This window comes from Enhydra lutris, unplaced genomic scaffold, assembly GCF_002288905.1.
Source record: "Enhydra lutris kenyoni isolate GAN:26980312 unplaced genomic scaffold, ASM228890v2 scaffoldscaffold39, whole genome shotgun sequence".
Classification (NCBI taxonomy): Eukaryota; Metazoa; Chordata; class Mammalia; order Carnivora; family Mustelidae; genus Enhydra; species Enhydra lutris.
In genome coordinates, this window is record NW_019154123.1 from 18,128,954 (window position 1) to 18,141,688 (window position 12,735).

General features: G+C 48.2%; 1 protein-coding gene across 1 annotated transcript in view; it reads left to right on the forward strand.

The window, feature by feature from the left end:
- LOC111154967 (EPH receptor B1) overlaps nt 1–12,735 on the forward strand; it is a 288,290-nt gene that overhangs the window by 195,618 nt on the left and 79,937 nt on the right. The window contains exons 6-8 of the mRNA XM_022514925.1: nt 1,336–1,460; nt 8,323–8,485; nt 12,104–12,212. Of these exons, the coding sequence (XP_022370633.1) occupies nt 1,336–1,460; nt 8,323–8,485; nt 12,104–12,212 (397 nt within the window). The remainder of the gene's footprint in view (nt 1–1,335; nt 1,461–8,322; nt 8,486–12,103; nt 12,213–12,735) is intronic.

The following is a 12,735-nucleotide window of genomic DNA, read 5'->3' on the forward strand; positions in this document are numbered from 1 at the left end:
CCCTAATGGGAACTGTGCAGGGTCCTGGGTGGACTCTATGATTCTAAGCCCTCCTAACACCGCGTCTCACCCTGTGCTCTCCTGGGGCTTCCAGGACTATGGGCATCTTCGTGACAAGAGCTCAGCATCCCCACCCCTGGCCTGGGGGCCAGCATGTCCTCGGTGCTCCCTGAGAGCTCAGCAAGCCGAGAGCAGAGAGCAAAGTGTTCCCCGTGCCCAGAACCGTAGCCGTGTCTGGATGGGGATCCCTTCACTTAAAGTGAGGCTAGTAAGTGTCGCTCCACCACAGTCCCCCGAGAAACCCGTGTGAAGTGGGGTTTGCGTGAGGATACAACCTTCCTATCGCTGCAGAAGTGCCAGGACAAAATGGAACAGCCCCAGAGCAGAGCGCAGATGGAAGCCTCATCCATTACCCGCCTCTTCCCCTAGAAAGACAACCCTCATTTGTTATTTCCAGACTGTTTTCATTTTACTTACAGCGTGTGAAAAGCGTCGAATTGGGAAATAAATAATATTTTTTCTGAACAGAGGTTTTGGAATCACTTCACAGATTTTGGAATTATTATCCTGTTTCCAAATGTTTGGTTTGTGTATCATTTCCTCATTTATATTTGTGAGCCCTCTGTTGCAAATGCCCTCATTTGGAAAACTCTGACAGAAGTCTGAATGAACTCGGTTGTTTGTCTGTGTTCATGTCTCGTTGAGAGATGCCTCCTCCCTGTATTTTGAAGTGCAGCAAAATCTTGCATGCAGTTTGGGAAAGAGGTGTTTGCTAGAACATTCCTTTCCATTGCAGTAGTTCTGCACTGACCAGTTCTCCTCTCATTAGCATCCTTGTGTCCAGGTTCTCCTCTCTACAGTAGCTCTTCCCGTTAACAGGAAATTAAGATTCCTTCTCCACCTTCTGTTCAGAAACTTTCCCTTGTCCCTCTTGTCCCACTGTCGAAAGCCTAGACTTGCCCTGGCTGTCAGCCCCCTCCCTAAATGGCTCCAGCGTCCCCAGGCCACACTGTTTTCATGGGATTCCTCTAGCCATCTCCTTTGGGTCAAGCCTTTCTCCTCCCTGCACAAAAAATACTGTGCCCATTCCAGCCCCGCCCCCATGTATGTTCCCAGTCCTAAAGAATCACCTTTTCTCTCCTTTGTTATCCTGTTGTTATCCTGTTATCTCCTATGTACTCTGTTCATTAGGCAAAACCCACAGGGAGCTCAGCTGGTGAGAAAGAAAGGGGAGGTTCAAATCCAGAGATACTTCTCTCCTCATTTATCTCTGAAAGACCACACTTGTCATCTAACTGAGGGTCTTTTCACCTGCCCTGTCTTCTCTCTCCACAGCCCCTTCCACTGTTCCCATCATGCACCAGGTCAGTGCCACCATGAGGAGCATCACCTTGTCATGGCCACAGCCAGAGCAGCCCAATGGCATCATCCTGGACTATGAGATCCGGTACTATGAGAAGGTGAGGCCTGCTGCCATTCAGTGGAGGGTGGCCCGCGGAGGGCACATGTGGGCAGGCTGGAGGAAGTCCTGAGGGAAGGAGGAATCTGCCGATGGAGGCCAGAAGCTCCTTGGGAGAGTTTGTTGGGTCTTCCTTGGCAAAACTCCCCAAAGTCTGGACATTGTCCATGCCATTCTCTCAGGAGAGAATCTTCCAGACTTCTACCCTGCTGTCTAAATGGCTCAGTGCGGGGGTGCCTGGGTGGTTCAGTGGGTTAAGCCTCTGCCTTTGGCTCAGGTCGTGGCCTCAGGGTAGACCCCACATCGGGCTCTCTGCTCAGCGGGGAGCCTGCTTCCCCCTCTCTCTCTGCCTGCCTCTCCACCTACTTGTGATCTCTGTCTGTTAAATAAATAAAAAATATTAAAAAAAAATAAATGGCTCAGTGGGCTGGTAGGGCCAGGACCAACCCCATTTTCCCAGGCGTGTGTTTGCTGTACTGACACAGATGCCACAACACTGCCACGTGTCCCCGAAACTTCCCAAGAGTTTGTGATTTTGCAGACCAGTGTTTTCCAAAGTGTTGGACCGTGTTCTTCCGATATAAGTTTGTTTATTTATAAATTGTATGCTTGTAACACCGTGCTAGTATATTTATAGAGATTAAAACATGTAAACGGAAATGTAAAAGGATCAGCTAGAAATTATTAGAAATAGAAATTTGTGTGTTATCTACTGACTGTTCTTTAGCAGCTGTTCCTGGGACCCACAGCAGGGCACACGCTGCCAAGAGGAGGGAAATGGTGCCCTGTGGAGCAGGCCCGTTGGTCTCTGTGGGGGAGGCACCATGTTAAACTGTACCATTTGCAAAATGCCAGGAAAACACTGACCCAACACGCTGTTTGTGAAAACACCAGATTCATTTCCTTGTTCTGCAAGCATTTATCGAGTGCCTGCTATTTGGCATGTACTATTTGTGATATATTAATGATCTAAACAAAGATTCCTGCCCTCCCGGGGCTTACTTTCTGACAGAAGGAGACAGAAAATGAACACAATAAATAAGTATATCATAGGGTATGTTAGAAAATGAACCATGCAAAGGAAAATAGAAAAAGCAGAGAACGGCAAATGTGATCAAGAGGGTCAGGATTGGGGGAGGAGCAGGTTGTAGAATTAAATAGAATGGTAAAGGGAGGCCTCTTAGAGCAGGTAGGTTCCAAGTAAAGACTTGAAAGAGGTGAAGTTATTGTGAAACGGGGGAGAGAGGGGCAGATGCCTATGCAAAGACCCTGAGGCAAGGTCATGACTAGTGACTCTAGGAGCAGAAAGAAGACCAGCATGACTGGAGTGGTACAAGCGATGGGAAAGTAGCAACAGGTGAGAGAGATAACCATGAGAGGTGACCATGCGGGACCTTAGAACTTCAGCTCTCCCACTGAGATGGGCTCTGTAGCAGGGTTAGGGGCTGAGGACAGACAAAATCTGACTTATATTTTAAGAGGATCATTCAGCCGTCCCATTAAAAACCAGCCTGCTAGATTACAATCAGCTAGAACAAGGATGATGGGATGGAACAAGGATCCACTGGGATGGAAAGAGAGGACCAGGGAAACAGTAAATTTCAGATACAGAAACCAAAGACAGAGCAGCTGGATTTCTAGCAGGTTGGAGTTCAGACTTGGGAAGGTTTGTGCCCGGCCTGATAGAAAGATGTCCTTGATCATTTACCTAAAAGGGGACTTGCTATGGTAGAGCATGATTGAGGTAAAGGAAGGGACAGAAACTTAGCTCAATGTCTAAAACACCTCTGAGAGGGAAACAGGAAGCTAGAGGTCCATGTTTGCAGTCCAGGAGAGAGGACCAGCTTAGACAAATCCATCTGGAAGTTGTCAGTACATAAACGGTATGAAAGCCCTGAGGCTGGTGGAATCACCCCGGGGGCAGTGGAAATCGGAAGACGATCAGGGATGGAGACCTGCAGCCCTCTGGCATGGAGGTTGTGTTGAACAGTGGAACATGACTGCCTTGGGAAACAGGACCCTAGTTTTCGGTGTCCTCTGTAGCTAACCAGCCATGAAGTCATGCTTAAATTACTTAGACACACTAGGTCACAGTTTTCACTTCCATAAAATGGGAGCAGTTTACGTCCCCAAAAGTGGAGGGCCAGATGGATCTCTAATCCAGTCTGTAAGGAGATACACCCTTAGGCCCTTTCAGAAGAACCTACGAGCAAGGTGAGAATTAGAGAGCATTCTGTTCCATTTAGAGAATATCGGGGTTTCTAGACAGTCAATTCAGATAATTCAGTGAATCGGGGGTAATGTAAACCATCTGGATTCGTAAGCAACCATTATATCCAATCAGCTTTGAACTTGGGGCCCTCGTTTGCTAGATATCTTCTGTCAGTTACTAAAGTACATGTTGGGTTTCCACAAGATTTTGGACCAATCTGTTTGGACCAATTGTCCACATAGTCTCATCTCATCATCAAAGTCGACTTAAGAGTTCAGTAGAGGATCTCGTGTGACCAGCATATGATGCAATGTCAGAATCACCAACAAGATGCCCACTTCCCACACACACTTGAACTGGAGCCTTAGAAGATCATCTCAGAAAAATCACAGGAATTTCTCCCTAGTCTGCCCCTATCGGGTATCAGGAGCTTTGTAAACATTACCTACTTTTCTCCTCACTACCCAGTGTGGTAAATGTTTGTATCATTGTTACGGGGAAAGGAACCACTGCACAAAGAAGTTCAAAGCAAAACAAAACTTGCTCTCAAACACACAGCTAGGAAGTGAGCCTACAGCCAGGTGTGGCAAGTGGCAGGACTGGAGAGGGGCTGAATACACAGGAGCCACCTGCCCTCCACCTCGTCCGCCGGCCGAAGGCATCCACCCCAGGATGGAGGTGGGCTTCCTGACAGGTGCCTGCCTGGATCCCTGGGCTCCTCCCTCCCCAGCTCCTCAGCTCCTTTTCCCTTTACATGCACACCTCCTCCTTTGAAACACTGTAATTAACTTCAACTTCTGATGCTATGAAGGAAGCTTAGTCTCCCATTTCAGACCACGTCCCTACTTTTCAGTAATTTATCCTAATTATTAACAGACACACGGGCACAGCAGCTCCATGCCTGAGGCAGCTTCCACACCTCAGTGAAGCGTATTATAGTCCTCACTCCAGAGGATGGAGTGCTTTCCTTGGGAACACGGAAGATTCTTTGGCAAAGCATTGGTTACCATTCAGTATGTTACTATGGAACTCTAAACTTCACTTACAAAGTGCTGGACCGTAAGATCTGTTCCATTGCCTAGACCATTTCTAATGCAAATAAAGAAAAAGACACTATCCTACGAGGGTATTTTGAAATAACCACAGTGATCACAATTCACCATACACTGAGTACCTATTATGTGCCAGATATACACGGATCCATGAACTCTGAGCCCTCAAAGAAATAAAAGAAAGATGCTTGCGAGCCAGGTATAACCAATTTATAGATGATGGCACTAAGTCCCAGGAAGGTCCAATGACTTGCCCACGACCACAAAGAACCAGAGCTACGGACGTTCTTATTATATTCTGGTGGTGCAAACTTCTGAGCTCAGTGTTGAACTGGATAATAATTCTGCTGATGCCAAGGATCTCAAAATGAATGTGGCCTCTGAAATATGAGAGTGCATCTTCATTTTAAATGCAGATACTTCAAAGCAGAATGATCTGCCTCCATGCCCCACGAGGCCAGTGAATTGTCTTAGAAGATGCAAACACAGGAGAACTCAGCCTGGTAGACATCCTGGGTTCAATCCAAAGAAACAAAACCACAGTGCCTCCATTCTGTGTAGCTTCTACTAAGCCAGGAGTCAGCAGAGTTTTTGCGTAAAGGACCAGAGGAGAAATATTTAAGTCTGTGGCCACACAGTGTCTGTCCCGACTACTCAACTTGCCTTCATAGAAGAAAAACAGCTGTACACAATAGATCAGAAGGCAGACATGGCTGGGTTCCAATAAAACTTTATTTACAAAAACCAGGAGCTGGCCATGGACCATAGTGTTCCAACCCCTGAAAACCCTCCCTGGGTCTCCTACCTCACGCCACCCTCTCAATCTGTGCTTGGCATACCTCTCCATTTCAACTCTATGAATAGAATCAATGAGGCTTTGGCCTCCTCCAACAGCTCATTAATAGAGAGCTCAGATGCCGTTGAGCTGATGAAACTCCCGGAGCCTCTCCATGCTCGTCTCCTTCCCATTTTAATATGCTCCCATTCATCATTCTCTCTTGTTTACTGTCTTGTAGCACTTTTCACTCCTGGTGTCAGCGCTTGTAGGCAAACCATGGGAGGGGCAGCCACACCTGCTCTCAGCTGTCTCCATGATTAAGCGTTCAGACGTTTACTTGCTCTTCATAACTGTCTGGGCCGGAATGGGTTGGGTGAGGCCTTGGGACTTTCTGCCCTTCATATTTTTGGATCGTTTTCTCCTAGAAACCCTTTCAGAGCTTGGCAATATCTTGTGCTCGATCGATGGGTCCCAATAACCGGCGTGAAGTATGGTGTTTATTCATTCATTTAGCATAGAATCCTTGAGCACCCTGGCGGTTTGGTGTCAGCCCTGTCCTGCATGTCGGGGATGGGCGCCATGGTCTGTGCCCTCAACAGCTAGTCTCCTCCTCGCTCATGCTTACAAAATCAATCATGACACCATATTTAAAAAAAAAAAAAAAAGGCAAGCAATCATGCTTTTCGCTCTCACTCATTTGTCTAAGGTTGATTAATGGTGTTGGAGGGAACAAGGACGATGACTCATTTTAATCACTGAACTTCTTGAAGAATGTGTGGGCTATAAAGTGATTGTGGGGTAATGTTTTCGTCCTCACAATCAGAAGACAAATACACCAAGAAGCAGTTTTCAGGAAAAGAGTGGCCCCGTCAGTGTTTTAATTCTTTCAAGCGGCACCTAATTCCACAGATTCCAGCAAAACCAGAGAATCCAGACAGCTGCCTGCTACCCAGATTTTGTACCGATGGCATTTTATCCTAATTTGCAAGGCGGTGAGGTGCTTTTTGTAACTTCGGGTCTCAGATCTCCAGTGAGTCGAGATAGTAATGACCAGAGCTCTGGATGCTATTCCTTCTGTAGAGGACAGCCTTCTTTCTGCCAGATCGCTGTCAGCCTCCTTATCAGCCTGATGGGTGACCCTCTGCTGTTCCCTCGAAGTCCCCCAAGCCGCCTTCTGCCAAGTCACTCAGTCACTACTACTGTTGGCATCTGCTCATTTGCTGGTCTGTCCCACAAGATTTTGTGTCCCCAAGGAAAGGGGCTGTGCCTTGGTCCCTGCAGCCTGTGTGTAGTTCCCTGCACATGGTAGTGTGTCATGAATGCAGTTGCCTGGCCTGAAGATTGAGTGAATACCCATCAGGTCACCCTTGTCTTTATATATTTTAAAACACTGGCATTTAAAAAAAATCATCACACTATATTCTTTTGTCCTGGGTCAATTTCCCAAACATCTGTGGCTTGTCTGAGCATATAGCTTACGCACCTCTTACCATCAGCTTCCCCTGCATTTGTCACCATGCCTCTCAAACCGTTGTGTCGAGAACTCATCACAGAGCCCCAGATGTGCACACGGGGCTTGGGAGCTTTCCTCTCTGTGACCCAAGCTCTTCAGTTTCACCGATGCTCCCCATTCTGCTCCAAGATTGATGGTGCAAACAGGGGCAGGCCCAGACTCGAAACTTTTGTTCCTGCACACTTGGAGATAACCCACAATCTCTAGGATGTGCACATGGAAACAACCAGAGGCCAGGCTGGTATCTACGAGGGAGCTGAGAGTAGGATATAACGATAAAGAGGAGCAATGAAAACAGTCCATGGGAAGCCTTCCTGGAAGAGGGGGCCTTAGAGGTGTGGGCACTGGGAACGGGCAGCTTGCAGCGGAGCACTGGAGAGAAGCATTTTAGGCAGGCAAAACAGCCTAAGCAAAGGCCGTGGGTCTGGGGGTCTGGTTCCTGGAGGGACGGCAAGGTAGCAATTTGGGGGATGTGAGATTAGAACTGCTTCCTTATGACAGGCCTGTCAACCTAGATTTAGGAATTTTGTTTTTATTAGGTCATAGCTTTAGGGAAGGTCAGAGATCTTTTTTAGAAAAGAAGTTGGGATTTGGTGGGGTGAGGGTAGCAGAAGAAATGGGAGGCTACAAACGTGTAGGCAGAAATGAAATGTTCCATAAGATCCGTAGCAAAGAGGAAGCACCCAAGAAGGGGACCCCCACAGGTGGAGGAGTCGGAAGGGTGAGAAGCAGAAGCAAAGTCTGTGCGGGTAGCAGGGACTATCCAAAATGGCCTCGGGCTCTGTTGCAGATGGACACCAAGTCACTCAGCTAAGGACTAGGACTTGAGGGGGCCTAACGGGTGATCTAGAACAGCCACGGTGAGGAGTGACCAACTGGGAGATCTTGAGTGAGGAGAGAAAAGACGAGGCCTCAGTAGGAGCAAGAAAAAGGGCAGATGTTGTCCAGTTTGCTTCTACTGACCTCAGAGACGCCACAGGGTTTTGCAAAGATGCATGTGTTCTGTTATTCTGTCTGTGAACCCTGGCAAGGAAAGGAGCAGAGAATGACAGTGAGTCCCCCAGCCAGGCCAGGAGAGCCCAGCCGTTTGCTCAGAGCTTTCCTTTAGAGAGCAACCCCCCGCCCCACAACATGACACACAGCTGATTCTTCATGTCCTTGGTCCAGGCCAGACTGTCCCCCATTCAGAGGGAGGGCCTGGGGCTGCTGGCAGCGTCCCACTCATGGGGCCTGGGGGCTCCAAGGCAGAGCAGGGGGGAGTGGGGCTCTCAGGAGCGGGCTACAAACTGTTCTTGCTCTTTATTTCAGGAGCACAATGAGTTTAACTCCTCCATGGCCAGGAGTCAGACCAATACGGCACGGATTGACGGCCTACGGCCCGGCATGGTGTACGTGGTCCAAGTGCGAGCCCGCACGGTGGCTGGCTATGGCAAGTTCAGCGGCAAGATGTGCTTCCAGACGCTGACGGATGGTAAGAGGCGGGCCGGTGAACTGGTACAGGACCAGCACTTGGGGGCGGGGGGAGTCAGGGGGAGCCCTCAGAGGCTGCCCTCGCAGTCCCAGTATCAACCTGTCGCTGCGTTCTGGTGCCTCTCCCTTGCCTCTGGAGGGGCCGTACACACTTTCGTGACTCACAAGGCAGGGCATCTGCCTGAAGTCTGGCCTGTTTCTCTCCCGGCATCTCAGGGGTTGGCCTTCGAAGGGTCTCTGCTCCCTGAGCAGAAGGTCATAGCATTGAGACCCACACGAATCTTGGGGGCCATGTGCCCTCCTGCCTATGGCTCAGGGCCTGGTGCCTCCACTATTTTATCCTTACTCCCGCTTCACCTCCTCTTCTGGGGCACTGGGAGCTGAGCCTAATTGCTAAGGTGCCCAGGAAGGAAACAGAAGGGCAAGAATGGGGACCCAGCAGTCCCTTGTACCCAGCAGCTCAGCTTATTTGAAGCAGCTTCAGATGGGACTTCAGTAGGTTCTGTGTCACCAGAGATAACAGACACTGTCTTCCAAACGATCCCCAAGGCCAGAAAGTCTGTCCCTCAAAATACTTCCACCTTTGGGCTTTGTTAGTTCCCTGTTATAACGATCTCTCCCAGTCCTCTGAGAGTACCCTTTTGAATGGTCATGGAAGTCTGATTTCCCTGAAGCCTGAGCTCTGAGCATGGGCTACCTTCCTGGGCTCACTCACTCCCTTCACCAGCCATTTACCATGGTGCGTGCTTTTATTTATCTACTTACTATCTATCTATTTTATTTATTCATTTATGAGCTGTTGCCTGATAGTTTTCCAAATATCAGTCTATCCTCACCCTCTTCAACTGAAAGCCTTTCATTTTTTACGTATTACTTACATTGTGTACAAAATAGTCTGCCCTTCCAGAACCTTTTACTTTAGGCCAGCACTCTCAGACTGGACACGTGATAGGACTTAAGGGTTTTGTTTTTTTTTTATTTACTCCCATTAAAATTTTTAACGATTTAAAAATCCAACAGAAATATTTTAAAGATCAGATGATTTCACGTGAGAACCATAATGTGCTTATTCTTGGGAAAAATTGTGAAGAAGCCAATGCTGGTGGGCTCTGTACCCCAGCTGGGAGGGGGCTGCCCTGTGGTGGGCCTGCGCCTTCCCAGTGATTTGTACCCAGACGCTTTCACGTGAGCTTTCACGTGAGCTGGCTCCTGTAGGTTTGGTCTTTGCAACCCGTTTTGAGGGTGTTTTTTTTTTTAGGTGAATCTTCACTCATAATTTAAGGATGGTGAGATGGGGTGGAAAGGCCAGCCAGTTTGCTCAGATGAGTGACGCTGCCAGTATGAAAAGAACGCAGGCCATCGTCTCCTGTTCCCGAAGGACTCTGTCCTCTCTTTGCACCTCACTTACCATCTCGATTTATGGGCACTTTGGCATCAGGAAGTACACAGGGTTAAAAACCCAAAACTCAGAATGCTCTGAGCCCTTGGCAGTTCTGCTAGACAAATCAAGAAGTAACAAATTTCTCCCAAGAAGACTATTCCTTTTACATTTGTCAGTTAAGTTTTATAAACCCAAGAGGGGCTAGATGTAAGACAGTTTTGGTAAGTGGCCAAATTCAGGAGTATTTATCTTAATGACTGAGGTTCACACATTGGTAGTAATTAAGTTCACTTAGGCTTCAGGCCCTGTCTTAAGCATGAAGGTGAGTCTGAAGGGTGATCAATGGTAGGGTCGTTGGAGCAGGGAGGACCTGTGGGATTCTGCCCAGGGTCAAAGACCACACTTTGGGGGGCAGGGGACCACCACATGCCGGCAAAGACATCATGGCCCTGGGCTGCTGTTAGCTACGGTGTGCCTACTTTTGGCTTAGCTGTCTTTTTTTTTTTTTTAAACCCACTCATAAAGTATGGTATTTGCATGTTTATCAAACAGTCCAGGAGATTCTTAGGCTCCCTGGTGTTTGAGAGTCGTCCTTCAATTCCGTGAGCCAAAGGAGACCCTTCTACAGATAAGGATGTCGGTTCTTGAAGCTTCTCATTCTTTAGAAATCAGTTTTAAAGACTGAAGGTCACATTGCTTTATGAAGTTTTTAAGTTATAAAGATGTTTTTTATGGACTCTTCACTGTGATTCCTTGAATTTCCTTTATTTTTTTTGTGTGCCAAATTATTTTTTGTTAAACATACATGTTCCAGAATGTTCTCAGCTGAGGGAAATTGAAACTCTACCCTCAGTCTTTAAAATTGTTGTCTATGGAGTGGTTGGCCTCAAGAACCACATCCTTGTCTTTGGAAGGCTTTCTCCACCCACAGACTTGAAGAGTGGTTCTTAAACTCTGAGAAGCATGAGAAGCACCCGGAGTATTTGGTACACATGGAGATGTCCTGCTCTCCACTCAGAGGTTCTGATTCAGCAGATCTGAGGAGAGGCCCGGAAATAATCATATTTAATCATTGGGCTCAGGTGATTCTGATGCAGGGCACGGGGAGCTTCGCTTCAAGAACTGCTGCCATCAGGGTTGCCGGGTAAAATACAGGATGGCCAAATAAATTGAAATTTCAGACAAAGAGTCAACAATATTTAAGTCCGAGTATCTCCCACACAATGTTTGGGGCATACTTAGACTAAAACATTATTCATCGTGTATCTGAAATTCAAATTTAACTGGCGGGTCCGTGTTTTTATTTAGTGTATCTGGCAACCCTCACTGTTATAGAACATATAATATTGATCTCCATGTGCCTCTGTCCTGAGCACCAGGTGAAAGAATGACCACAATTATTATTGTGCCAGCCGGGCCAAGGGGTTTCTACGGATTAGGGCAAAAAGTATTAGTATTGGGGGCACATGTGATAGTGTAGATGTTGTGAAATATGCCTCACATAATTTGATCATTTTAATATTGCCTTTTTTTTTTTTTTTTTTTTTTTTAAAGCAGAAAAGAGTCTGCGGGTCAGAGGGACTAAAGATTTTGTGCAAGAGCACAGGGCTTTCATGCGGGAAAGCCAGGCTCTGGGCGAGCTCTCGTCCTCTGTGACTCAGGGACTTCCCTTCCCCCTGCGTCATACAGCACGGTTCTTGGCAGAGGCCTTGATTCTGTTCTTGAATGGGAACTGTGGAGTGCTGGGTCATTTCTGGCCATTCTTTGCACCTGGTGCAGGGCTGCCTGGCCGCAGATATTCTGGAAATATCTGCTCCATGAGTCTGTGCGCTCTGCTGCGTTTCAACACCTTTCTGTTTTAGAGGTACTCCCGCAGGGGTTTTTCAGTCTTCCCCTTAGCGTGACTGACCCGTCTTGGAGAGACCTTCCAGATGAGGGGATGTGGACTGGTGTCACCTCTGCTGTGGGGACAGATGTCATCAGCATTTAGTTCTCAGCTTCTCTCTGTCGCTGCTGTTTTGTTTTTTTGGTCGCTGTCATTTGGTTTTAGTTGTTGTTACCTGTTTGTGATTGGAGATCACTCTTTGCTTCCGTTGGGCTTCTGGCTCTGAAGCAGAGAAGCTGTACTCTATATGTACATGCAGATGTCTATTTATCATGTCTTTGGTGTCCTGTGCTGAGTCCCAGTGGTATGGGAAGGGCATGTGGGAAGGACTTAAATGCCTCTTTCTCCCCTAGATGACTACAAGTCCGAGCTGAGGGAGCAGCTGCCCTTGATTGCTGGCTCCGCGGCTGCTGGGGTGGTGTTCGTAGTGTCACTGGTGGCCATCTCCATCGTCTGCAGCAGGTAGGCCTTCCGCTTCCATGCCCGCCAGCTCGCCTCGGATCCAGGGGGCCCCTTGCCACGTGCAGGCCCCTCCTGGGCCAAACAGACTGGACGGGGCCTAACGGTTTGCAGACATGCTGTCCAGCTCATGGTCATCCCTCCATCTCACTCCGTGGGCAGCCTAGAATTCGCCAGATTATGTATTTGCTTTGTGCCTGAGAGCTGGGCGAGGCTGAGTCAATAGCATCTGACTTCCAAGGTCCTTTCATTCCCCCTCCGTGTCAGAGTGACAGTTCCCAAATTGCATTTGACCCACCTGAGCATCGCACCCCGCATGGCAGCCCATCCTCTGGTTAGAGAGCGGAGGCCCCCGGCAGAGGGCACAAGGCAGGCGGGTAAGAGGGGAGCCATGGAGGAAAACAGGAACTCTGAGCTCTGCGGAAGGGAGGGCCCTGAGGCCTTGTGAATTTTTCATTCGGTTTCTCCTGCCTTCAGGGCTTAGCCCAGATTCGGCTGCTGTGGAAAGCTGCGGAGCTGGCTTCCC